Source organism: Podarcis vaucheri (genome assembly GCF_965113315.1).
Source record: "Podarcis vaucheri genome assembly, chromosome: 1".
NCBI lineage: Eukaryota > Metazoa > Chordata > Lepidosauria > Squamata > Lacertidae > Podarcis > Podarcis vaucheri.
In genome coordinates this window covers 132,562,006-132,589,860 of record NC_138759.1, presented here as the reverse complement: position 1 = coordinate 132,589,860, position 27,855 = coordinate 132,562,006, and the positions used below count along the sequence as shown (strand labels likewise).

The window sequence follows — 27,855 nt, the reverse complement described above, 5'->3', positions numbered from 1 at the left end:
ATAGAGCAAAAAATACGGTAAATCAAAATAAAAACAAGCACCAACATCCAGTTTAACAAAGAAAACATCGTACGGGGAAAAGAAAACATCGTACGGGAAAAAAGAAAACATCGTACGGGAAAAGTTAGCTTCAACCAAGTACCATTGAAAGGAATGAAATGGGAGTTAGTTGCAAAGAACTCCTAATCATTTTAATGGGATGTAAATTTACAACAAGTTTTTGCTAGATTGTAGTTATAGTGTGCAGACAGTCTTTTTCCACGAGAAACCACTTCAAATGCAATTAAAGGCAAAAACCGAAACAGTAACAGTATTTGTTTAAAGGGAGAAAAGAGGGACGGATGAAGAACTCAACTGTACAACTCTAGAAGAGTTTCGCCTTGATTGTTAAAAGTCCAGTAATTTTTCCGTGCGAAGCAGACCTGCTCTTGTGCACATGGATTCTTATGAAGTTTTCTTTCAGTTCTTTCTTTTTCCATAGAGGAGTCATCTGAATTTGTGAAATGATGCCTAGATGTTGGGAGGGAAAGCAACATAAACATGTATTTCTGATGCACTTGGAAAATGGTACTTTTCCTGACATTAACATGTCGTTTCATGTTTAATTTCATCCCATGGTTTAGAAATATACCTTATTTGATATGATAGCTAATTTATAAGAAGACCGTGGGAATCGCCGAATGAGTTCTGCCAGTGGAAACTGTGCACAAGGACTTCTACTTATGCTGTGATGCTTCCCCCAGTCCCCCCAAAAAAATTGGCTTGGGGGTAGGGAAGGTTGGGCGAAACCTTGGAGCAGAGTGCAGGGGGTGGACTGGGGGACAGTGTGTCTGGCAAGTCAAAATGCTTGCACTTATGGGACAATCAGAGGAGTGTGACGCTTAATCCCTCCCAACGGACATACTTCAAAACATCCTGGTTGTTATGTGCTGAGTTGAATAGGATCCAAAATGCAGCAGTCTGATTGGTCCTAGAACAATAGGATTCAGAATGCAGCAGTCTGATTGGTCCTAGAACAACGCAGCAGTATGATTGGTCCGCAGGAGCCACCCAATCCAGGTCCAGATGGAAGTGAATCCACAACCTGATTGGCCTACAGGAGAATTCCGGAATAAGTCAATCACGTGGGGCCCATTGTGTAAATAATGTATATAAGGCAGACATTCTGGGGGAACTTCCATTCCTCCTCACCACTATGAGCTGAATAAAGAGCATGAAATCCACTCTCGACGCTGAGCATATTTCACTGATCATGAGATCAAATGTTGCATGTGGTAAAATAAACCAGAGTGAATGAAACTGCTGCTCTTCACGTGCAAACTTACACAGTGTTCAAGGGCTTCCCATTTAGTGACCGAGATATATAAACGAGTGATTAACATTAATCGTCAGCAATTTAACAGGGATAAGTGGGGAGGTACAGCACTTAATTTAAATTAAGTATTTCATGCCTGTGGCTGCAAGTTAGGTTAATTAACAAGTGTTAACAGGTATTTAATCTATGTTAAAGTGATTTGCATGGTAAATGAACACGGATTGGAATATCCCTCACCTGTACACTTCCTTGGGCATTGGATTGACACACACAACATTCAGATGACCACTAAAGCTACAGTGAATTAATCAATCAGTTGAGTAAGGAAAGAATCAGGACAAAATATCAAATCTAACTAAGCATGACATGGGGGGGGGGAAGCTCAATAATTTTGGGGTCTTCCTAACACTTTCGTTGTGTCATGGTTTCTTACTTTTTGAAATATGGCAACTTTAACCTATCCAAATGAACATTTTGCACAGCTCTAGCCATTGTGAACCTCGGATGAAATAAAGGTGCTACTGCTATAATGGTTACCATGCTTAAGAATCAGCAGTTTGCTTCATTTTTATAAGATGCTAGATAATATGTTTCTCTGTGTTGTGTGGTCCATTGATTTTTCTTTTTCATCAGTTAATCATGGAAGTGGATGTTTCTGTTAAATTAACGTGGACTGACTACGTAGTGAAACAAAAATCCAGCTGAAATTTAGTTCACCGAGTCTATGATTTAATACTCAGGCTGAATAACATCATTATTTTACAGTTCCCATTTGCTCAAACACCTGCCATTATTCACATTTTACTGACAGAGATCTGAGACTGAAGAACAGCGTTGTGATTCTGGCTCTCTCCTAACCATAATTAATACGTTGGGAGTCAGTTTTGTGTATATGTGTTTTTGTACTTCCTGGAGCTAACTCAACCCTTCTTATTGCAGTTAAATTTATTGTTGGTGCCAGTGTGAACGATGGTTTGTGCCAGCTAGGGTTTCAGAATCTGAACCTGCAAACTGATATCTACTCAGTCTAATCACACATCCTATATGAACTGAAATCTAGCAGATATTTTTTTGGGGGGAATACTTCTCAGTCCAGTAAAATATGAGCAACATATCTTTGTCTACACATTCTCTGTTCAAGCAACTGAAAGGGGAATAAAGGCAGTTCCCGTTCCCTTTGAAGGAACTTGCTCAGAAAAGAGTTTCAGCTATGTTAATGCCCACCTCATGTACAGTGGTGCCTCGCAAGACAAAAAGAATCCGTTCTGTGATTCTCTTCGTCTAGCGGTTTCTTCGTCTTGCGAAGCAAGCCCATTGACAGATTAGCGGATTAGCGCTATTAGCGGCTTTTAGCGGCTTATCTGCTGATCGGATCCGCTGATAAGCGGTTTTAGCGGCTTAGAAAAAGGGGGGGGGAAACCAGCAGGAACTCACAAGACATTGTCGTCTTGCGAAGCAAGCCCATAGGAAATTCGTTTTGCGAAGCACCTCCAAAACGGAAAACTCTTTCGTCTAGTGAGTTTTCCGTCTTGTGAGGCATTCGTCTTGTGGGGCACCACTGTATCTTATGAGCAGCCAAGTGATTTATCCATCCCCACTGAGATCTCTTTGATGCCTGCTTTGGTTGCAGTTTTCAGCATGTATTGCCATGACAGAAGTAATCCCTGGATTTCTAGAATTGTGCCACCATACAAAGGGCACAATTCAATTACAGTGACAACTGTGCTCCATCGATAGTAATAGATTTAACGACAAATTTAAGCCATGTTTCTGGTTCACATGGATTTCACTTTGGCCGGGACCTCTTCTGACATTGCCACTAGTTGCATGGGACCTACAAAACACTCGTGGGCAACACGGGACCCTAAGACACCCCGATGGCACCTACCTAGCCTCCTTGCCCCTCCCAATTTTATTATTTTAAATTGAGGGTTTTGGGAGGAGTTGCTAGATTGGGGAGGGGTTACCTGTTTGTTAGTTTTTGGGGGCTTTTTATGCCTGGGTTTTATTTGTTTTAAAGTGTTTGTAGGTGCTTTACCTGGGTATTTTGTGGGGTGGCAGTAGTTCTATGCATCCCCAGTGTTTCTTCTGTCTTAATGCTACAGTGGTGGTACCTTGGTTCCCGAATGGCTTGGCTCTGGAACAAATTGGTTCCTGAACGCCGCAAACCCTACTGATGAATACCCAGCCCAAACCCCCTGATGATCTCTCCCAGCGGCTGCATGTAGATGTTGAAAGCATGGGGGAGAGGACAGAACCCTGAGGCACCCCACAGGTGAGAGCCCAGGGGTCTGAACACTCATCCTCCCCCCCCCACTTTCTAAACACGGCCCAGGAGGAAGGAGCGGAACCACTGTATGACAGTGCCCCCAGCTCCCAGCCCCTCTAGATGGTCCAGAAGCATGTTATGGTCGATGGTGTCAAAAGCCATTGAGAGATCCAGCAGAACTAGGAAACAGCTCTCACCTTTGTCCCTAGCCCGCCGGAGATCATCGACCAGTGCGACCAAGGCAGTTTCAGTCCCATAATGAGGCCTGAATCCCGACTGGAAGGGATCCAAATGGTCCGCTTCTTCCAGGTGTGCCTGGAGTTGTTCAGCTACCACTCGCTCAATCACCTTGCCCAAGAATGGAAGATTTGAGACTGGGCGATAGTTGGCCATATTGGCAGCATCTAAAGATGTTTTTTTAAGAAGCGGTTTGATAACCGCCTCTTTCAGTGGGTTTGGGAAGGCTCCCTCACAGAGAGAAGCATTCACCACCCCGCAAAACTTTTATAAGCCAGGATAGGCAAGGATCAAGGAGACAGGTGGTTGGTTTCATTCGTCCAAGCAGCCTGTCCACATCCTCAGAGGTAACAGATTGCAATTGATCCCACTCAACTTGACTAGACAGGACTCTAGCACTCTCCCGGCCCGGCCCTGCTCCCACGGTGGAGTCTACTTCTTCCCGAATCTGAGCGACTTTATCTGCAAAAAACTTAGCAAAATCATTGCAGGAGATCATGGGGCCCGTACTGGGCCCCGATGTAGCAGGTGGTTCCGCTAAATTGTGAACCACCTGGAAAAGTCTCCTGCTGCTGTTTTCTGCAGATGCAATACAGGCGGTGAAGAAAGTCTTCTTTGCCGTTGCTACCGCCACTTGGTAGGCTCAACATTGAGCTCTAACCCATGTCCGGTCAGCTTCAGAATGAGTTATGCACCACCGGCGCTCTAGCCGTCTCAGTGATTGTTTCATTGCCCTCAGATCCATGGAAAACCATGGATTTCCAAATGTGCCCCCAGGTACAGAAAGATTGAGGTCCCTGATTTGGTCCGTGTGGGAGCAAGCCCATGAAATGCCTCCTTCACACACCTGTCTGACTAAAAGTTCTGGACATTGCTGCTGCCTTCCTTCCTGCCCCCTGGGTGCACAGTACTAACCTTGCTTACTCAATATGAGCCAAGATGGAAGAGCTGCAGTTTGCCTCTGGGCTTCAGCCAACTGCCTTTTCCCTAAGCCGTGGGTTCTGGAGAGTACGCAGTCCATGTAGATATCCCAGAAGAGCTGGGCCAGGTGCCAAAACAAAGCCCCGTGCTTCAAGTCCTCAGACGACTTCAGGAAGATCATAAAGTCCCAAAAGCCGCTGACAGAGTCAGAAACACGCGGCTGCCTCATCTCCAGCAAGACGGCTGAGGAGGATTCCCAGCATTTGGGATCAGCTCGGCCAAGAGCCATGGGGTCCATCTGGCTATAGCAGAAGAAAGGCGTCACATGAAGCAAACCCACAATGAAAAGGAAGCGGGTGACTCTCATGTTGCGGAAAAGCTTTCTTTCTTTCTTTTTCCAATTTTTAAAATTGATTTTCCACATTTATAATGAAAAGAAAAGGGGGGGGAGAGACACATTACAATACAATAAACAATAAACTAAACACAAAGAAAATTTGTTTCTTCCAATATCTAATTCTTGTTACATTGATAACTGACTTCCTCTAATCCTCGAATTCCTCGTATCTAACTGAATTTCACTGTATCACCTGTGTAGCAGTTCTCCAAAATCATATTTCTAGTAAAATTAACTCCTTTCATTTACTATCCTCTTCTCTTTTATTAATATTCTAATCCTTAATCTTTACTACCACATATTCTTATTCTACCCCTAAGCCTGTTTATTGCTTCCAAGAATTTTCTATTTATCTTATATTACAATATTTAGCTAAATAATCTTTAAATTTATTCCAATCCTCTCTCCTCTTCTTTCTGGTCCTGGATTCTTCCAGTCACGTCGACCAGCTCCAAAAAGTCCAACACCTTCATCTGCCATTCTTCTATTGTTGGTATTTCTTGCGATTTCCAATTTTTGGCTAATAAAAGTCTTGCCGCTGTAGTGGCATACAAAAACAGTATAACATTTGGGGGGGGGGCAATTCCAATCCTATTCCAAGTAGAAAGGCTTCTGGTTTCTTAATAAATGTATTTTTCAATATTTTTTTCAACACATTATAAATCTTTTCCCAGAAGTCTTTCACCTTAAGACACCTCCACCGCCTATGATAAAAAGTACCTTCTTTTTCTTTGCATTTCCAACATTGATTGTCATTTGTATGATAAATCTTTGCTAATTTCACCGGGGTTAAGTACCATCTATACATCATTTTCATAATATTTTCCTTTAATACAGTACATGCAGTAAACCTGACCCCTTCCACAACCTTTCGCAATCTTTCATCATTATATTGTGCCCAACATCTCTTGCCAAATCAAGGAAAAGCTTTCTTATGGCGCCAGAATCCATTGATTTTCTGGAACCAGTCAAGAGCAAAAATAGCATAACAATCCCCAACCCGTCTTAAGAAAGTGCTATAGCTCCGTGCTAGAACATATGCTCTAGGATCAATGCCTGGCTCCTCTAGCTGGGTCTGGGAAAGACTTATGTGAAGTCCTAGAATCCAAAGGCACTCAGCAGGGACGCGGACTTATAAAAAATATTGGGGGGGCCCGGGAAAGCTCGTGAAATGTAAATAAGCTCATGAATATGCAAATAAGCTCATGAATATGCAAATAAAGTGGCATCGCCCCCTCGTGAGCGAATAGGGGAGAGCGTGCTGCTGCCTATTAATCAGCTCCGGAACAGCTGATAGGCGGGAAACCTGGGGCTAGAGGCAGGAGCCCCCGCCCCCGGGGATTCCCTAATCTCGCGGGGGACGGCCGGGGCTCTCCGGCTAGGGCGCGCGGCTGGCTGGCTGGCGAGGGAGCAGGTGGGGAGGAGGCGGGGGACGGCGGCGGCGCCCGAGATTATTGGGGGGGCTGAGCCCCCCCAAAAATTTTTTTGAGGGGGCTCAAGCCCCCTCAAGCCCCATGGAGTCGGCGCCTATGGCACTCAGTGCAGAGGAACCAATGATCCGACCCTGTCAGGCACTTCCTCTGTTATTGTGGTCAGGACCACAACACCTCAAGGACCACCTCTTTCCATATGAACCTACCTGGACGCTGAGACCATCTTCTGAGGGCCTCCTTCATGTGCTGCCTCCTTGAGAGGTCTGGAGGGTGGCAACACGAGAACGGGGCCTTCTCTGCAGTGGCTCCCCATCTGTGGAATGCTCTCCTGGCGCCTTCATTGCACATCTTTAGGCGCCAGGCCTTTAGTTGATCTGTTTGACATCCTATACCCTTTTAAAATGTGGCTCTTTTCTGGGGCGGGGGGAGGTGTTTTTGGGTTGTTGTTTTTATTCTGATTATATAAATTGTAATCTTTTCTGTGAATCACCCTAAGACCTACAGGTATAGGGCAGTATATAAACTAATAATAATAATAATAATAATAATAATAATAATAATAATTGGGCTGAGAATGCAAATATGCTGCTCATTTAAAAGGTAAAGGGACCTGACCATTAGGTCCAGTCATGGCCGACTCTGGGGTTGCGGCGCTCATCTCGCTTTATTGGCCGAGGGAGCTGGCGTACAGCTTCCGGGTCATGTGGCCAGCATGACTAAGCCACTTCTGACGAACCAGAGCAGCGCACGGAAACGCCGTTTACCTTCCCGCCGGAGCGGTACCTATTTATCTACTTGCACTTTGACGTGCTTTCGAACTGCTAGGTTGGCAGGAGCAAGGACCGAGCAACGGGAGCTCACCCCGTCGCGGGGATTTGAAACACCGACCTTCTGATCAGCAAGTCCTCTTAACCCACAGCGCCACACGTGTCCCATGCTGCTCATTTACTCCTGATTAATTCCCTAACACTGTCTGCAGTCTTGCCAACACCATTTAAACGTCCCAATTCTCTATTAACATTTTACCAGCAGCCTTGAACCTTTTTGGCTGGGATCCAAAGAGCCCCCCTGCTACTTCCATGCGCCACGAGATACTTTGGGATTTGTCTTTCTCCACATGGCAAAAGGGTTTTTGGAGCTGGGGAAAGCTGCAAAAGCAATTGATAGTGTGGCACAGGGGTCTGCTGTTCAGCAAAGCAGAGAGAAGGCCAAAACCTCATGAGCATGCCTGAGGAAGCTTTTCGAATCCTGGCCATTGCCTTATTCAGTCCTTTATCTTGACTGTTTAATCCTGGCTGATTATTTGATCCTGGCTGATTATTACACCTGTGTGCTTAGGACAGGGAATTCTGGGCAACTGATAACAAGTAGGCGACTGTGGACAGAAACTTAAATCTACAGGACGGGTTGCGTTTTGGCTTGTCTTATTTTATTTATATTTATTGTTTATTTATTTTTTTAAAAACCTGCAAAGTGGTTTACCAAAACAAAAAACATATCAGTTAATATCTTGACCCTGCTCCACTGAATTGAAATTTCAGCCTTCACGACACAGGAAAACGGCCAAGTAAACAGCTATTTTCATGGAGGAGGGTCAAGATATTAACTGATATGCATCAAATTTCATATACAGTGGTACCTCAGGTTACATACGCTTCAGGTTACATACGCTTCAGGTTACATACTACGCTAACCCAGAAATAGTGCTTCATGTTAAGAACTTTGCTTCAGGATGAGAACAGAAATCGTTCTCTGGCCGTGCGGTGGCAGCGGGAGGCCCCATTAGCTAAAGTGATGCTTCAGGTTAAGAACACTTTCAGATTAAGAACGGACCTCCAGAATGAATAAAGTACTTAACCCGAGGTACCACTGTATAGCTATATAATCGCTAGTGTAGTAAGATAAGACCTTTGGAGCAGGCATTAAAAAAATAATAAAAAATTATGAACCGCCCTAGTACGGCAGTAATTGTCCCTTGATAATTTGTCACCCACACACCGCTCCATGGTCGCACCTGGGACGCACCCCCACCCCCCTCCTACGCCCCCCTGCCCATGATTCCTGACTAGAGAGCCATGCTGTTTAGGGCTGCTGGAGGTTGGAGTCCCAAAAAATTTGGAGGGACACAGGTTTCCCCTTCCTGTCTTATGGCATAAAATTGTGAGTAAAGTTTTTCCTGTTGCCAATAGCACTGATACTATTTCTTCACCCAGCTGCATTTTTATCCATGATTTTGTCTGTGCTGTGGCGGGACCAGCCTTGCAACTGTGCTTTGCTTCACCCTGTTCCTGTTAGGATTTCGGTCCCTCATCTATTTGGCACCTAGTTGCTAAAGACTTAGGGACGCGGGTGGCGTTGTGGGTTAAACCACAGAGCCTAGGACTTGCCGATCAGAAGGTCAGCGGTTCGAATCCCCGTGATGGGGTGAGCTCCTGTTGCTCGGTCCCTGCTCCTGCCAACCTAGCAGTTCGAAAGCACGTCAGTGCAAGTAGATAAATAGGTACCACTCCGGCGGGAAGGTAAACGGCGTTTCTGTGCGCTGCTCTGGTTCGCCAGAAGCGGCTTAGGCATGCTGGCCACATGACCCAGAAGCTGTACGCCGGCTCCCTCGGCCACTAAAGCGAGATGAGCGTCGCAACCCCAGAGTCGGTCACGACTGGACCTAATGGTCAGGGGTCCCTTTACCTTTACCTGCTAAAGACTTCATCTTGTGAATCCAAATGACTGGAGAGTGCAGCAGGGCAACTGTGATTCCACCTATCCAGTTCTAAAAGCAATAGTTTTGAATTACAAAGTACATTTCAGTTAAATCTTTGGGCTGCAATCTGACACAGAACTAAGTATACCCAATTCTGTGTTGGGATGTGGCGCCTAAGAGCAGTTCAGCCGTGAAACAAGGTGAGAGTTGCATAGCCATGAGAAGTTGTGACACGCTCCTCTGCCATGAAAAGTTGGGACACGTCCCTCTGGTTTTGCTGTTGGGGCTATTCTGTCAGGAATAATTTCTATGAGTGATGGGGAGCCTGTGACCACCCAGATGTTGGACTTCCATTCTCATGGAGCTTCAGACAGGATGGGCAACTGTCAGGGAAGATGTTCAGCAACAGCTCCATTTTCTCCATCCCTGGTTTAGAGCTACCTTGTATTCCTGCAAGCAGCCACATCAGATGAGCGACTGGGTCCCTTCCAAACATCTGTCTCCTGCACAAACTCCCCTGTTCTTAGCTCCTCTATTCAGCACTGTGTCTGTTCCTATATAGCAGTGCTGCTCTCTGTGGCTGGAATACTCTTTCTTCCTGTCTCAAGACTTTCCCCTCTTCAATTTCTGTGTTCTGCACAGCGCCAACTGCATTGGCTTTGCTAACACAGTGCAGTCCTCTCAGTATAGTAATTCACTGTGGGATCTCTGAGCATAAGGCATAACACCCCATGATTTTATTTTAACACTTTTGATTTGCTTTCATTTTTGCAAATCTATGCCTTCTAAGTCCTTCAGAATAAATTTAGTATTAGTTTTTTGCACCTTGATCATTAGAATAAAATCAAAATATATGTAATAACTGCTTTTGAAACTCAGGTATATAAACAGCAGCTATTTCTGTGCATTTCTCAAATATTTTTTACAAAACTTGTTTTCTCTCTCTCTTATAATAAGAAATATGGAATCTATAGTTGGCAAACGCTGTATCATGACATGTTTATAATGCAGAATAGATGCATTCATGAGTTTACAGCTTGCCGTATTTCTAAATTTTAACATGAGTCTGACCGGGGAGAAGGGTGTATTTGAATTCCTCTTCTGGAACAATAAGAAGCCTCAATTCATTTTTATAAAGACAACAATATTCCTGCTTCTAAATGCAAGAGAGACGCTTCAGCTATGATCCATGCTCCTTGTATATACATACCAGTCTTTAAGGAACTTTACGCACAATCTCTATATGATGAACAAGTACTTTATGGATTATGAGCTGTACTTTAGGTATAGGGAAACCCTTCATTGCCACCCCTTTCTTTCCCATTGCTTCCCCTGCCTTTGCTATCTCAGCTAATCAGATTTACAAATATATTTGGTCCTTGCTAAATTGGAAGTTAAAGAGGCAGAATTCCCTCTTTCTCTCCTAATATCAAACTCAGGATGAGTGTCACCAGGATCATAGTGCAAACTGAGGAAACAACAAAGAGGTATCAACTGGACTGTGAGAAACGAAGGGTTTATAGAAGTGTAAAGAATCTTTAAAAAAATAGCTAATGGGGCAACCTCCACCCCCTGCCCCCAAACCACCCAATGATGACTGAGAAGGCGTAGAATATAGGGTGAACTATGGAAAAGAAAAACAGATGGGGCAAGCCCTACGTGGAGGGAAGAGCTGTCTGGAACCATGAAGAGGAACACTCCTTTGATGAAGCAGAAGACACTACAAAATGTTGTTGCTGGTCTTACTCGTAACATCTCTACCTTAAGAGAGGACGTTTAGCTTTTAAAGCTCAGGAGTGAAGTATGTTTTGCATTTCTTGCTGCCTGTTTCCTGCATTCCCCACTCCTCTCTCTCTCTCTCTCTCTCTCTCTCTCTCTCTCTCTCTCTCTCTCTCGCAGTTCCTTCTTAGCAGTTCTTATACCCTGTGAAGGCTGCTTGAGATACGAGTAGCCCAGACTCCATCACTGTCTAACGTTGCGGATTGTGCCGCAACACACTCTGGAAACAAACAGTCCTCCAGTACTTTACTGATCAACAAATGTATTATGCCATAGGCTTTCATGAACTAGTTTTGATTTTCGCTTGAAGGGTCAAATTTACACTGACTCTCCGCTCCTAAGCTCTCTTGCACACCTTGAAAGCAGCATGCAGACTCTATAGCTGCTACATCAGACTCTGTGTAAACGCCACCTACATGCCTGACTTCTAGGAGCTCTCTTCGGTGCTGAAGCCAACACAAGCTCTTGTGTTTTTCTTTCAATCTCTGCTCTGGAGGGGGGGGAAAAAAGACTTACAAGAGATCCACTTACCTTCCTGAATATGGTGTGTGGGTGGGGGGGTCTCTTCTGGAGACTGAAATTGCACCCAGGGGAAGCCTCGGTTCCAACTTTGTCTCTCCTGAGAATTGTAAGGCAGTATTAGACTTATGCCCCCCCTTCCCCCCCTTTATAAAGAAGTGGGAGTGGATAGCTTTTATTTGTCTTGCGTCAAAGCTCTGTGCAGAAACCCCCCTCCCCTTTCAGGTTCAGTCCCTGAAGCAGACTGTTTCCCGGCCCTCCTACGGTTGATGGTTTATTTTGCAAGCACTTAAAAGAAAACTTGTCATCGATTTCACTCAAGAGATAATGCAAAGACTCGGCTGAAACTGTGCAACCACCTGGTATTTCTCCACTCTCAGAAGCTATTGCTAGTGGACAGCAGTAGAGTGGGGCAGTAAACCACCAAATTCAGAATTCTTTGGTCAATTTTAATGGGGACTTTAATTTTTAACAAAAATAACTATTCATTCAGAACACTAAACCAAAATTAAGCATCCATCTCTCCTGTTGGTTTCAAGGAGGGAGATTTAAACAGGCACATAACTCTTCCCTTTTAACCAATTGAACTAAAAAATGATTAATTTTCACTGGATCGTGTTTTCTTTCTTTTCTTTCTTTCTCTTTCTTTCTTCTCAGCAAGAACAGCATTTTGTGCTCTCCTGCAAGAACCACATGTGGATGTCTGCTGTGCTGTCACTGACAACACAGAAAGGGATCTGTTGTCATTTTCTTTTAACGTCATCTCAAGGAAAAGCAGGGCTGACATAATGCAGAAGGTTTCCTGCATTTAAAACCCCCCCTACCCAAATCCTGCAAAACATGGGTGGAATGGAACAGGTGGAATGGAAATGGCCAAGAAGTCTACTATCTACCTCTAAAAAAGATTTTAGATAGGTATAGTCCCATTGCCAAGGGCTTGGGGAACTTCTTTTTTATATAGTCACCCGAAAGAGGAGAAACCATTTCTGGAAAACCCAACATGGAAACAACACAAGGAAATTATAGAAGAAGAGTTGTAGCTTGGGGAAGAGAAATCTTCTGAGAGAGAGAGTACTGGCAATGAAGAAAGAGGACCGAAAGGTCCAGAAGAGTCAAAACAGTCTGTTCTCCCTATTCCCAGATTTTGATTATTGCTGTCCTACAAGAGGAGTGGAAGGCAACGGAAGAGCTAGGGGCCAGTGTAAATGTTGTAATCATACTGTGCTTATATAATAATATATATAATACGTCCATAAATTTTGAGAGCCATCCCAATGTTTATAGACTTTGTATAATAGTTGCATTGACCATGTGTACCCAAGCAGTGTATTTCTCTAGAGTACAGTGGTACCTCAGGTTACATACGCTTCAGGTTACAGACTCCGCTAACCCAGAAATGGTGCTTCAGGTTAAGAACTTTGAGAACAGAAATCGTGCTCTGGTGGCATGGTAGCAGCAGGAGGCCCCATTAGCTAAAGTGGTGCTTCAGGTTAAGAACAGTTTCAGGTTAAGTACAGACCTCTGGAACAAATTAACCCGAGGTACCACTGTACAGTGGTTCAAAGAAACTGGGTGAGGCGCTCATATCTTACCAACAGTACAGTAAAGACATAGATTACATAGCAGCCATACCTGCAAATTTGTGGTACTGAAGCAGGTATGGAGAACCTGTGGCCCTCATTCATGAAACCAGGGTGCACAGCCCACCATGTCATTTCTGGATACAGGCTCCTCTGTTTGCATGTAGCAACGCCACAACTTTCGAAGGCCCCTAAAAATAACACTGTAATGAAGGTGCCAGCAATTAACTGGATGTGACTGGAAGGCCAGTTTCCTCATTTTGGTCAGAGGAATTCTACAAGGTACTTTACAATTAATTGTAATGGCATCCGGGAGCGTTTAAGTGTATCATTTGCATTTTGCAAAAAGCACCACTTTGCAAATGAAGAAGTCAGCCCTTATGGCTGGGGCACTTGTTGAGAATTCCTGGCAAGGCAATAAAGGCAAGAGGTCCTTTGTTCCGTTCCTGCTTTCTCCATTAGCTTTCTTTGTAGGTAATAAAAAGAGCCAATTTCGCATTACAACTCCATGAAGGAGGTGAGTCACCCTGTTTCAATGGATTCTCAAGAAAATCCCTGGTTGGGGGCGGGTGGGAGAAAGTAAGTGGAACCAAGTTGAAATCCATCACAGGAAGTGAGGAAGATAAATTGGTTTTTTTACCCCCATACCAGCCACTCTTATCACTTGAAAGCAACCCACATTTTGTAAAGGAAGTATAAATCCTCCCCTCTGCTTCATTTTGTGCATATTCCAACTTGGTAGGCTGGAATCCTATACATAAGGGCTGGAGAAATTATTCTGGCTGCTGGGCCAGATCTCCCCCACCTCTCCTGGGCCAAATTTGGCGGGTGTGTCAATCACAACGATGCCAGCTGATGGGGTGCTTTCAAGACCCCTGCAGTGTCCTGATCAGCTGATTGTCAGTGTAGATCAAAGAGCTGAAGACTCTTTTCCAATGAGCAAGGTGCTAGCAAAGAGCCGTGCTCAGCCCATTCATCAATTAGCTTTTAGTTAGTCCTTCTAGACAATGATTCAATATTTCAGCTCAGAGCCTTTTTATCTTATCAACATGGAGAAGGTGTTCACTATCCTGCAAACTTTCAGGTCCCTAGGCCTGCTGCTCTCTTTCTCTGGTTCCTGGGTGGTGCTGTTTTGGATACTTAAACAAGACTGGAATTAGTATCTATAAGCATGACTCATCACCTTGTCAACAAAGGTCCGTATAGTTAAAGCTATGGTTTTCCCAGTGGTGATGTATGGAACTGAGAGCTGGACCATAAAGAAGGCTGATCGCCGAAGAATTGATGCTTTTGAATTATGGTGCTGGAGGAGACTCTTGAGAGTCCCATGGACTGCAAGAAGATCAAACCTCTCCATTCTTAAGGAAATCAGCCCTGAGTGCTTACTGGAAGGACAGATCCTGAAGCTGAGGCCTCAGTACTTTGTCCAGCTCATGAGAAGAGAAGACTCCCTGGAAAAGACCCTGATGTTGGGAAAGATGGAGGGCACAAGAAGAAGCTGACGACAGAGGACGAGATGGTTGGATAGTGTTCTTGAAGCTACCAGCATGAGTTTGACCAAACTGCAGGAGGCAGTGGAAGACAGGAGTGCCTGGCGTGCTCTGGTCCACAGGGTCACAAAGAGTCGGACACGACTAAACAAGAAAGCATGACTACTCCCCAGCCCCTCCCTTAACAAATTTACCAAAGCCCTGGGAATCTCTTCACCTGCAAGAAGCTTTTGGAGATGGCTCAGCCTCAGCTACAACTCTTCCCTTGGCGTTGTTGCTTCCTTGGGCTAGTTTTTGGGGGGGTCCTCCAGCAATACCACCATTTTTTTCGTGTTTCCTCCTTTCTCCTCAAAGGTTGGTGGCTTCTATTAGGAAGTGTTCGAAGAGCCTCCTTGTCATCTGCTGGCTCCAAGTAGACTTTAGATCTTTTCCCCCAAAAGATTCCACAACTCCAAGAATGGCACCTGGAGGAATCTGCAGCAACCTCCACTTTCTGCATCACATTTGGAGTTTCTTTTCCAGAAGATGTTGCATAGTTTTGAAAAGCTAGCACAGGCTGGGGGGAAAGATGAAAGCCTAGCACAGGACAGGGGAGAGAGGTGAGCAATGGGGCTTAGTCTGATATAGGGGTTGGGAACCTTGAGCCTGCAGGCTAGTATTATAATAATAATCAGTAGTAGTATTAAATGTATTAACTCCCCCCCCCACACACACACAGCAGGTCCCAGGACCATGGGCGGTGCCAAAGGGGGAGATAAGGTAAAGGTAAAGGGACCCCTGGCCATTAGGTCCAGTCCATAGCTGTCAAGTGTCCCTTATTTGGCGGGACAGTCCCTTATCCCAGCGCCATGTCCTGCTGCTGTCCCTTATTGACGAGGCTTTGTTTGGCTGGGCTTTCTGCCTTTGGATTGGAGGGGCTCAGAAGTTGAACATACCTGTGCCCGGAAAATCCCTTATTTTGGCTGCTGATCCCTTATTTTCGAGGCTGCTGGTCCTTTATTTTCAAATCTGTAAGTTGACAGCTATGGTCCAGTCGTGTCCGACTCTGGGGTTGTGGCGTTCATCTCGCTTAATTGACCGAGGGAGCCGGAGTACAGCTTCCGGGTCATGTGGCCAGCCTGACTAAGCCATTTCTGGCGAGCCAGAGCAGCGCACGGAAACACCATTTAACTTCCCGCCGGAGCGGTACCTATTTATCTACTTGCACTTCGTGCTTTCAAACTGCTAGGTGGGCAGGAGCAGGGACCGAACAACGGGAGCTCACCCCGTTGCAGGGATTCGAACCGCCGACCTTCTGATCAGCAAGTCCTAGGCTCTGTGGTTTAACCCACAGCACCACCCGCATCCCTTTTTTGGGGGGGGGGAAGTACCGCATCCCAAAATAAGGAGCTCCCCCCCCGAGTTGCTCTCCCTGCCCACTTCTGAACTTCTGCCATATGCATGTTATTCATGTTTAATCACTGATCATGTCGAGAAGTGGCGACATATGTGCAGACATATAAATTCCACTTGAAAGGAATCATGTTGAGTTGGGGGAACAAATATTTGATGAACTTGGCGTGGAGGCTTTGTAAGCAAATGGGGGTGGGGCAGTCAGATAATACAGACATGCCTGTTGCATGTGGTCTTGATAACGTTTTAGAATCTTGTGTTCTACGTGGCCACGGAGATTTCCAGGAAAGGGAGCCAGTTCCCAGCATATCTTCCTTTTTATTCTCCAAAGCAGAAGTCTCTCTGTTGGTATTATCTGCAACATTTCATGGCTACTTCTTTCAGGAAGTCTCCTTGTGTGTATCCTATTAACAATATGCTCATCTCCACAACTCTTTTATCTATAGTAGTTACTTTACATATTTTTAAACTTCGGCAGCCACCTGCAGCTTTATAGACCTCTTCAGTTCAGCAAAACGGATGTGTGTCTGTGAGAGAGAGATAGGGCAGACATCCCCAGCCTTCGGCCCTCCAGATGTTTTGGACTACAATTCCCATCACCCCTGACCACTGGTCTTGTTAGCTAGGGATCATGGGAGTTGTAAGCCAAAACATCTGGAGGGTCGAAGGCTGGGGATGCCTGGATATAGGGCATAGTTCTCCTTGTGTTAACAGTGTGTATTACAAAACAGTACAGTGCTACCTCGGGTTACATACACTTCAGGTTACATACGCTTCAGGCTACAGACTCCGCTAACCCAGAAATAGTACCTCGGGTTAAGAACTTTGCTTCAGGATGAGAACAGAAATCGGGCTCCGGTGGGGCGGCAGAAGCAGGAGGCCCCATTAGCTAAAGTGGTGCTTCAGGTTAAGAACAGTTTCAGGTTAAGAACGGACCTCTGGAACAAATTATGTAACCAGAGGTACCACTGTAATGGTTTTATTTTGGTTGAATACAGGGGTTGTCAACTTCGTCCCTACTGCCCACTAGTGGGCATTTCAGGATTCTAGGTGGGCAGTAAGGAAATTGTACCATCAAAAAAGATGCATTAGTGGACGGTAGGTATAAAAAGGTTGACTACCCCTGGTTGAACAGGTGGCCAAGTACAGTGGTATCTCGGGTTACAGACGCTTCAGGTTACATACACTTCAGGTTACAGACTCCGCTAACCCAGAAATAGTACTTCAGGTTAAGAACTTTGCTTTAGGATGAGAACATAAATCGTGCTCTGGCGGCGCGGCAGCAGCAGGAGGCCCCATTAGCTAAAGTGGTGCTTCAGGTTAAGAACAGTTTCAGGTTAAGTATGGACCTCTGGAACGAATTAAGTACTTAACCCGAGGTACCACTGTAGTAGTAATACTGTAATGGACTAGCTTGTGTCTAGCATAGCCATTTCTGCTCAAAGGCTCTCTTGTGTATCCCAACAGAGGTGTTGTGATTGAAGATGCCCCTTATTCTTGTATGGGTGAAAGGTAAAAGGTAAAGGCAAAGGACCCCTAGACGGTTAAGTCTAGTCAAAGGCAACTATGGGGTTGCGGCACTCATCTCACTTTCAGGCCAAGGGAGCCGACATTTGTCCACAGACAGCTTTCCGGGTCATGTGGCCATCAGGACTAAACCGCTTCTGGCACAATGGGACACTGTGACGGAAGCCAGGGAGCACAGAAATGCCATTTATCTTCCTGCCGGAGCGGTACCTATTTATCTACTTGCACTGGTGTGCTTTCAAACTGCTAGGTTGGCAGGAGCTGGGACAGAGCAACGGGAGCTCACCCTGTCGCGGGGATTTGCACGGCCGATCTTCTGATCGGCAAGCCCAAGAGGCTCAGTGGTTTAGATCACAGTGCCACCCAAATCACCCACAAAGAACCCACTCTTCAGAAGGGATTATGGGGGGGGCATCCTCTCCTGGTGTACTATCCCCCGCAGCTGATACAACATGACGGGCTTCCCTTGCCCCCTTCCCTTCCTTAATGGAGTCAGTGAAGCCACTGGGAATGCCATTCACCAAGATATTTCCTGTTTTCCACTCTGATGATTCCTGAGCACTTGGTAATCATTGCAAACAACATGGACTCCAACTTTCTATTGTTTCCAGAGTACTAATGGTGATCACCAAGTGCTCAGGAAACGCCAGATCAGATTGGAGTGATTGGGATGTTTGTGTACTCCAGCAGGCTTCTGGTTTTCCCTCCTCCCTCCTTGGTGTACATTATACAGTGGTGCCTCGCAAGACGAAAAGAATCCGTTCTGTGATTCTCTTCGTCTAGCGGTTTTTTTCGTCTTGCGAAGCAAGGCCATTGAAGGATTAGCGGATTAGCGCTATTAGCGGCTTTTGGCAGCTTATCTGCTGATCGGATCAGCTGATAAGCGGCTTAGCGGCTTAGAAAAAGGGGGGGAGGTTAAGAAAAAACCAGCAGGAACTCGCAAGATATTGTCGTCTTGCGAAGCAAGCCCATAGGAGATTCGTTTTGTGAAGCACCTCCAAAACGGAAAACTCTTTCGTCTAGCGAGTTTTCCGTCTTGCGAGGCATTCGTCTTGCGGGGCACCACTGTACTCCTAATCCACCGAATAACAGGGTCAGAACATTAAGGCTTCTTCTTACCAATGCAGCTCAAGCGTATCATCACTATTATTTTTGAATAGAATTTCTGTCTCTCAAAAAAACCACACGTCGAACTTTTTCCTGGGAGCCTTGGCTGTTTGCAATTCCATGGGCACTATGTGTTTCCAGACACGTGAATGTGCTCCAAATGTCACAAGAAATATGGAACAAGAAACGCAGTGACCGTCTTTTTTGCAATGTGTGAAATGACCCTGCAGAGGTACGAGTAATGCTAAGCTGCAGTCGTACTATTAGTTTTGATGTCTGATAGAAACCAATTCAGCATTACAGTTTTACCAATGGGGGAGACTTATGACAGCATTCCCATGAGTGAATATATCAACTGTTTTGATTAACGGTTGCCTCCAGTGTTAAGTACTATCTGATCTTTTAACTGCGACACGTTTTGGATGTGGAACACAGAAATTTAATTTGAGGAAGAAAGATATAGAAGTTGTAACTTTCCATGTTCATGAAGTCTTTAATACTCATTTAACTAATATGCAGAACAATGACAACTGAATTTCCATTCATCAGCAGCCAACAAGGTATGAATGAGTATTAACTTCAAACAAAAACTGGTTCGTCATATTGTGCATTTTAAAAAGAATTACAAACAATTTTAAAGGAAGATTAATAGTGGAAGCAACAATGAATATAAAATATGACTGAAAGCTTCTTAGATCAAAAATAAATTCAAGTATTCTTTTGTAAAGTTCCTCAGACATTTGTCTTTGAATTTTAAGTTTGTGCAATACCTATCATTGCATAGTAAAGAAAACTTTGTAAAACTCCAGTTCTATGTAATTTATTATAACATGCACCTAGAATATTTATATATGTATATATATATATTCAATTTGCGTAGTGGAGCTTTCCCCTTGTAGAGAATTTGCTCAGTTCAGTGGGATCATGCAGCATATCAACATAAGCTATATAAAATTTCCATACATTTTCCTGTCATGATGAACCCTTTTTATGGAACAGAAGAATAGTGGATGAAATGGTAACTTAACATTTATTCTGTCAAAACACCATTAAAATGACACTGGTTGTGGTAAAAAAAAAAAAAAGGCAATCAACATAGGCAACATATGTTCTCTTAAAAATGTGGTAAATGAATTCTAAAAAAGTAAGGTTTGATTATATAACTCTAGTACCACAGAAAACATTACAATCCACTTCTGTGAGCTATGTGGTTGCGTGGTCATTTACATTCTATACATAAAATTTGTGTATTTTAAACACACATACACAGAACAGAACAGCAGAGGAGAAATTTAGACAAGAAATAATATTTCTTATGAAACTGCCAGTGTAACAAAAAGTTACACCAACTCTTACCATATATACATAATTGGGGACCAGTGTGGTCTGATTAAAAACATCACATCGCACATTTACAATGTTTTTTTTTTGAATCACTTCAAGATTTTTTTAAAAATACAACAATCTGATTTTTAGAACCATATTGAATGGCGTTGTCTACTGTGGTTACCACGTCGCTCCCAGAACAGAACCAAAACGGAAACCCCAGCACCAATTTAGATACCCTTATCCCAGAGATGGTCAAAAGCAAAGTGACATGACGTGAAATAGCTCTGCTGATCGATATTGTGATGCAAGTGGGAAGACCTGAAAGGGAACACACTGGCTCAGTTTGCGTGTAACGCTAAACCAAACTATGGTTCAACTCAAGCAGGAAGGCTTCCGGAGACTGCAGCCACTCGCTCCTCCTCCGGTCCTCTTGTTGCAGTGAGTTAAGCCATGGTTTGGTCTAGCAAGTCATCTGAGCCAAACCACAGCTCAAAACAGATCAGTAGCAAGACTGCAATGCAGACTTCAGCTCCTCTCTGGAAACGAGCGCACTTGCGCTAAGCTATGGTTTGCCTTACCACTAAGTGTGACCCAGGTAATAGTTTGCTTTTAGAGACTCAGATCTAAGAAGGGAAGTAAGATACACAGCCTGCAAGACTGCCTTTATCAGAGCATTGTGAAAGCTATATATCAAGATGCATTCCAGTAACACCGCCTTCCCACTGCGTCTTTAGCACATTTTAATCAGGTATATAACTCTGTGAAAACTGTCACCCACTAAACCGCTGTGACTTGCCCATAAAACGTTATAGGATTATAGGGTGAGGGCCACTGTGATAATCTACAACGGCTACTGCAGCTTGAGGAATGAAAAGTATAGTGTTTTTTTTGCACCATAACACTCACTTTTTTCCTCCTAGAAAGTAAGGGGAAATGTCTGTGCGTGTTATGGAGGGAATGCCTACGGGTGGCGGGGGGGGATCTGCTGCAGTCGTGAGCAGAGGATCCATGGTTCCCCTTCCTTCCCTCCTCCGTGGTTACAAAGCATGGATCCACATGGATCCTCAGGATTTTTGCATTGGGCTACTCCAAACTCACTGTCAGATCACATGTCTGTGGCCACAGCATGAACCACAAAAATCATATATCCACTATTTCGTTTAGAATATTTTTTTTCTTGTTTTCCTCCTCTAAAAACTACGTGCGTGTTATGGTCTGGTGCGTGTTATAGAGCAAAAAATACGGTATCTCTCCCCTCCCATTACTTCATTAACTTAATGCCTACAGTTAAATTCAAAATCTAACTTAATGTAAATGTAAAAGTATCACAGCCCTCTTCATTTTAAAGACCGTTCCAAATTATGCGATGGGGAAAATAATTTTAAAAGGGTAAAATGTTTACATCAATATACACTGGAGGTCATTTTTACCGGAGCAGCTGAATGATACTAGGATACCTGAATAATTGTAACCAGAACAAAAGCTTTTGGAGTACAAACCAAAGAAGAGAAGAAGAGGAGTTTGGATTTGATATCCCGCCTTTCACTCCCCTTAAGGAGTCTCAAAGCGGCTAACATTCTCCTTTCCCTTCCTCCCCCACACAAAACACTCTGTGAGGTGAGTGAGGCTGAGAGACTTCAGAAGTGTGACTGGCCCAAGGTCACCCAGCAGCTGCATGTGGAGGAGCGGGGAATCGAACCCGGTTCACCAGATTACGAGTCCACCACTCTTAACCACTACTCCAAAGGCCAGTTGTAATCAGAAAGTAGCCCACCAATGACATAAATGAGAACCAGACTAAGCATGTACAACACTCTCTATTCATATCCATCTGATGCAGTAGAAATCGGGTTACGAGATACTTGCCATCTTGAAAATCAGAGCTGGCTGAATGCAGAATGACTTGCCACTAAAGGCGTGGGAAATTGGCAAGCGTTTTTGCAGCAGCAGTGCAGAAGGACGTTGATCTGGACTTCAGCATAAAGCCTTTTCACAAGCACCGTGCAGAATTGTTCACAATGCAACTCACTGTGGCATGCTAATGGCAGTTGCCACCATTGCTGCTCTTCGCATCTGTGATTACACCTGATAGCAGTGCTCAGAGGCTTGTGGGCCAGGGGAGGGAGAATTATGCACACCTAAGCCCCCCGCTGTGCTTAAGCGTGGAGAAGCACTACCTGAACATATACAATGGTACCTTTCTTATTTGGCCAAAGGGAGCTGAGCTATGACAGTAACCACAAATAGTCTAGGAAGTAACGTTTGAGGCTGTGACTTGAAAGATACATACTACGCAGGTAAACTCAAAGAGACATGGCTATTGGGATCACTTTTATGTGGACCTGGGAGGTGAGGTGGTGCTGGGGACTATAAAACAACACATGGGAAAGCCTTAACCTGTTAAAAGCTCTCAGTATTTTTATGGGTATTTAAGGCTTATTTAGGCTTTTTTTCCTTTCGTATAATGTGAGATAGAGAAAGGAAAACAGATGGTAAAATTAAAGAGTTATAAGCTTGGCACTTCTGTGATTGATTTGAGAGGGTGTTGACTTCTTACACTATATACAAAATATCTGCATGACAGCAAATAATGCATTTGAAAAGATTCATTGCATACATATGCACTTTATACATATTAATAGGTTTTGGATGGGTGGGTGTTTTTGTTTTTTGTTTTTTGGTTTCAAGCATACAAATTTAAAAAGCACGCCTGTTTTCTGCTAGAACTCCCTGTGTCTGCATGCGATACGCCTTTTAGAGCAAGCCCAGAACCCCTGCTATACAACATGCTACAAAAACTTAAAAGGGGAGCAATGTTTTAAGAAAGCGTTACAACCCGAGAAGATAGACTCACACATAGAACGAAACCCTTAGGAAAATGTGTCATTATCTGAGAATGGCATGGCAAAAATTGCTCATTTTTATATTGAAAACTATACAAGACCTGCAGGACCATAAATAAGGTTGCCCCCAAAATAAAATTGAGATGAATGAGGAATATATATTAGGAAGGGGTTGTACAACTTGGAGAATAGTGTATCTTGGTGGAACGTGATTTCCTAAGTACCCAGAATCAGCATTTCTATGTTTTGGTTTGTTTTCCTGGTACGCAGACTTGGCTTGGGGCCAGCTTGTTAGCTCATTTGCTGTATATATGCCATGCAGTTTACCATTTCAAAAGTTAGCTTATCATGCCACTGGAGTCTGTCGTTAATATTAAAAGGTCATGCGAACTCAAGTTATCAGTTATGAAACTTTTTACCTATTGGACTATTTTGAAACAGTTCTCTTATTGCACTTGATTTGTTTGCTCTGTTCTTTGTATTTAAAAAAGTTCGGCCAAAATAGTTCATTTATAACGTCTGTCCCGTTTCTTATCACCTTAAAAAAAGGGAGAAATGAGTGGAGGGAGTCCTTAAATTCGAATCTCCGAAAAGGACAAGTTTTCCTTCAGCCCTTTCATAAGTATCTCCACTTGCCATTTGTAGTCAATCGCTCGTCTTAATTTTCTTCTGCAGTGACGTACTTTCTGTGCAGCTACTACAAAAAGCCACCGTATCTGGAATCCAGTAATGCACAGAAAAGCTCTTCCAATGAGTTCCTTAGATACCTTGTTGACTTGGATCGTATCTTCTCTTTTTGACATTTCTTCCAGTTAAAGAGGAGACAAATAGTAAGACAGGGAAACAAGAAATATGTCAGTTAGGCAGAATTGAAGACAAGGTCATGTTTTCATCATCACACTATGTAGTAAGGGCTCACACTAAGACGCTAGAGATGTAAACTGGAAATAAACCCGTTTCGTATCAGGATGGGCTTTAAAAGCTCAATTCTGATACCAATTCTTAAGGATTCTATAGAATATGAAGCTGTATTCACCCCCTTTTCTGTAATATCACTGATATGCCATAGATTTATTTATTTATTGCTGCCAAAGGTCGCTGTTCTGAAAGGCTCCAACGAAGCCAAAATGTAAAACAATTTGGGGGTCCCCTGCGCAAGCCGTTACTACAATAGGGCACAAAATACTTCCAGTCTCCAGCAACAGATGCCAAGAAACTGCTTGTGAAGAAGAATGGACACCAGAACGTGTTAGTTGCGCCACTGCCATTTTGCTGCTGTTGTTAGCAAACAAAACTTTTTGTAGAAACGTCCATTCTCCTATGATACCAGTACTGTATATAAATAAACAGCAAGACATTACAAGGCAACACAAAAACTGGATGCAACCTCCCCATAATCTGGCTTTATGTGGGGCATCAAGCAAGGGGGTCATGCATTTAGTCTTAACACTGGGCATGTGTGCCGCTAACCGCCACCAAATTGTCATGCAGTAAAACATAGAGCAGGATTTCACAGATTCCCTAACGGCAAGGAACATAAAGCCTTGGGTCTCCTCCACTGCATGCTCCTGCAACGGTGGCTGCAGTGAATAGAATTTAAACATCAGTTGTTGCGCTTATTGTGGTAAGTTGTGGATAACGGCAAAAAGACAGTTGTTTTCAGGCTTCGCTTTTGTGCCACGTAACTAACTCAAACATGCACTTTTCAGATCAGTACATTATTGCATAAGAACCCTTTTTCATTGCCTTTTGTACGCAGAAGTATGTCCCCAAATATGTGCTATTAACCACAGTGATTGCACTGTTCCCATAGAATGGAGTAATCTCGCTACTGCTCATTCAGCAATGGTGGGTCTGACATTTCTAACGCAGTGAGATCAGGGTTTTGCTTTCGTTTTACTTTTCTGCCTTGGAATACCAGCATAAATTGCCCAAAAGATAAGTATCACCAATGGCAGCTGTTGTGGATAGACCATGATTCTCTGCAGACCTGTTGCATTTCGTATCACACAGCCTACTGGCTTCACTGAATGTTCTTTTACTGTACTTACGTGCGTATATAACTGAGAATAACATTTTGTGCATCTAATCCACAAAAGCTTAAACCATAATGAATCAGTTAGTTTACAATCCTATTTTCACTTACCTTGGAGTAAGCTCCATTGCACTCAATGGGACTTACAATGAGTAGACATGCAGACATGTACGGGTTTGCACTGTTTGTGTTTAAAGGTACCATAGGACTCTCGCTGTTCTAGCCGCAACAGAGTAATGGATAACTCTGAAATTTAGTGTGAATAATAAAGACACGGTTTTTGCTAACAATGTTTTTATACCTCACAATGCTTTTCATGATGGAGAGAGTTTGAAAGCACTGCCAAAACCTGTATTTTAAATTATATGAATTCAAAGTCAGTTTTTCACAATAATACAATTAACCTTGCATTGATAGAGGTACTAAAACAATGCGGTTCAAGAGCAACAGAACAGTGCAATTATGGGCAAGGCTTTTTGCTTTGGTTTACAACATACAAAATGTAACTGACAGTTTATAAAACTCAGATCTCAATAGACGTGAAAACTACATAGCTAGAAATGCTCTGTCAGGACAGATTCCGTCTCTCAGTACTAATACTTACAGTACAATCATTTGCATGTCTACTCAAGAGCAAGTCTCATTTACTTCAATGGGACTTTCTTCCAAGTAAGCGTGCGCAAGACTACATCATAAGCCAACTACCGTCTTGGTAATAAAAGTTGGCATGTTATTTTTCCTCTAAGAAATCATAAAAAGTTGTGATGCTGTAGACATGTGATCACATCTTCAGGCCTCAGGTTGGTTTCCATACTTTCCAAGCTACTATTCTTGCCTCCCCCAGAGAAAATGCTAAGTAGAATCCATCTTATCTCATGTCCCTCTAAAAACTGAAAGCAAAGGAGGGTGGGGAAAGGATGTAGCTATTTTCTGCACTGTAAAGCAAGAAATAAATGTACCTGCAGACTCAGAAACTGTCTTTTCGACCGGGAAATATTTTCCTCTTTTCAAAATATTAAAAATGTCTTTATTCTTCTTTTTTTAAAAAAACACACCACCCTAGGCTGCACATCATCACTTTATCTTTCTTTGTAAAATAGTACATTGGTAATACTAAGCATTTCACCCTCCATTATAAAAAAAAAATTCTGCAGATCTTCATACAAAATGAAACGAGTGAGAAGAATATAAAGAATGCATCTCCTCTGCCCTCCCTCATAATGAATCCTTTAATTATTGTATATTGACAAGGCTAACATTAGAAAACAGTACTTGCTGTGTCTGTTGGAAGAAAAGAGATGTGCCGTATCTGTAGCATATCAGCCCAACAATGAAACAAGGCTTGTGGTCTTCCCCTTATTTGCAAAACGTATGGCTTAATTGCATGATGTGAGATCATGGCAAGCAAACTAGAGTGACCTGAGTTTTCACACATTCAGCAGCTTTTAAAACCGCCTGGGATTATTCTACTGGTATACAGTCAGCCCTCAAATGTTTATTATACTTTCCATTGGCTGCACTACAGCAGTTGACGCCAGCAGCTTGCTGTCATGATCCATCAGCTGATCAGAAGTTAAGGCTCGCAACTGTTCCATCGTAGCTGCCTGTGTGATGCCAGGTTCAGAGTGGATGGGTGTGGCTTTGGGGAAACAGCCTCACGGGCCAAACTGGGACCTGGGGTAGGCCTTAACTATACCTATGGGCCAGAGGTTGCTCATTCATGACTTAAAGAGATGATAGAGCTGGTTGCCAACAGTCCACAGGGCAGATCTTGCTACTCAAGCAAATTCATGTGGTTCCTGAGGGACACAACTTCCATGATACACCTCTCATTTAGATTTTCAATGTGTTGCCACACCTGTGTCTGCCTACATGCCCTGCACACTTATAATCTTAGTGATGGAGTTAGCCTCATTACTGAGGTCAATGCAACAGTCAGGAAAACAGAATATAGTCTCCCACAAACAAAGTTGTACCATCTCTGGTACAAAGAGAGGAAAGGAGAGGGCAAGCTTCTGCACAACGTATTACAGAGACAGAAATCGAGCAACACTGCCGGTCTTACAAAAGCACAGTGCTGCTTCTTCACCCTGGATGAGGTCAAGACTGATTCCTTTCCTGCCTTAACACGGACACTAAAAACACTTTGACATGTACCTGCCACATCACACCGCAAGAGAGAAGATACTGCTAAAAAAGAATAATGTGCGTATTCCGTCATGTACAGTGTCAGTACAATTCTCTCCAACTATCTATGCTACAAAGAATTCAAGTTTGTTTGCTTGTTTTAATTAAAAGGATTGTAAAAACCATGCACACATTATTTCAGTCATTTCTGGGTGCACACATTGAAACTGGTGCTGGTGCTGCAAGCTCTTCTTATGTTCTCTGGGGACCCATACAATATAACCAACATTATGTTCTTCTCTATTATAAGGCTGCTTAGGGCAAAACGTTTGGGAAAATCATGAATGAAATTATCAGGAAAATCGGTTGTGTCTAGGAAAGTTAAACAGAAAGGTCATTTAATTGAAACCTTTCACAGTTGAGAAAACAGATCACATGAACACCTAAATTTGTACTAAATTTGTACTGTTCAACTGAACAGTATTATTTTAAAATCCAAATACTGGATACAAAATGGTTTGTATCTGGACCTGCATGAGCAGAAGACTGCTTAAACAGACATTTCCTACCCTTTTTGTCCTCAGTGGGGTCCTCTGAGCCGCCTGAAAAGCCACTCCTTGCCTCCTCTTGAATTTCACCAGCCTCCTCCCTCTGCAGACCCCCATGCCCCCTCTCCCATCCTGTTCAGATAATCAGAAGTGGCTTTTCGGAAGATGCTGGGCTGCAATGTAGACAAGGGGGCAAGGAAAGCTCTGCTGGAGTGAGTGGCCTTCTGCTTGCACATATCGGGATCCAAACCCAAATAAAAGTTCAGAAAAATGAGTATTCATAAACTAAATGTATGGTTCTGTGCCTGC

General features: G+C 43.6%; 3 protein-coding genes and 1 long non-coding RNA gene across 11 annotated transcripts in view; 2 read left to right on the top strand and 2 right to left on the bottom strand.

The window, feature by feature from the left end:
- DYTN (dystrotelin) overlaps positions 1–427 on the top strand; it is a 42,800-nt gene extending 42,373 nt beyond the window's left edge. The window contains exon 16 of the mRNA XM_082239753.1: positions 325–427. Within this exon, the coding sequence (XP_082095879.1) occupies positions 325–345 (21 nt within the window). The 3' untranslated portion in view covers positions 346–427. The remainder of the gene's footprint in view (positions 1–324) is intronic.
- Positions 365–11,755, bottom strand: FAM237A (family with sequence similarity 237 member A; the record flags this gene model as incomplete). Of its 2 annotated transcripts, none has more annotated exons than XM_082210321.1 (3): positions 11,581–11,755; positions 4,737–5,125; positions 365–510 (listed from the first exon to the last, which is right to left on the bottom strand). In XM_082210321.1, exons 2-3 carry the CDS (start codon positions 5,107–5,109, stop codon positions 365–367), a joined length of 519 nt encoding a protein of 172 aa, XP_082066447.1. In that variant the 5' UTR covers positions 5,110–5,125; positions 11,581–11,755. The 2 variants fall into 2 exon arrangements, with proteins under 2 accessions (XP_082066447.1, XP_082066448.1); XM_082210322.1 differs by having other exon boundaries at positions 4,737–5,129; positions 11,581–11,708.
- A 9,487-nt stretch (positions 11,756–21,242) lies between these two features.
- Positions 21,243–23,240, top strand: LOC309525278. Its single transcript, XR_014216131.1, has 2 exons — positions 21,243–21,512; positions 21,756–23,240. It is a non-coding gene; the product is annotated as an uncharacterized lncRNA (long non-coding RNA).
- A 55-nt stretch (positions 23,241–23,295) lies between these two features.
- The window catches only part of ADAM23 (ADAM metallopeptidase domain 23), a gene marked incomplete at its 3' end in the record, with an annotated part of 74,423 nt that continues 69,863 nt past the window's right edge, over positions 23,296–27,855 (bottom strand). For 5 of the 7 annotated variants that reach the window (XM_082235153.1, XM_082235155.1, XM_082235151.1 and 2 more), the window contains exon 26: positions 23,499–23,641. In XM_082235153.1, the coding sequence (XP_082091279.1) occupies positions 23,596–23,641 (46 nt within the window). Of the gene's footprint in view, positions 23,642–27,855 lie in introns of all 7 variants that reach the window. The other 2 variants (XM_082235149.1, XM_082235148.1) reach the window with 1 other exon arrangement.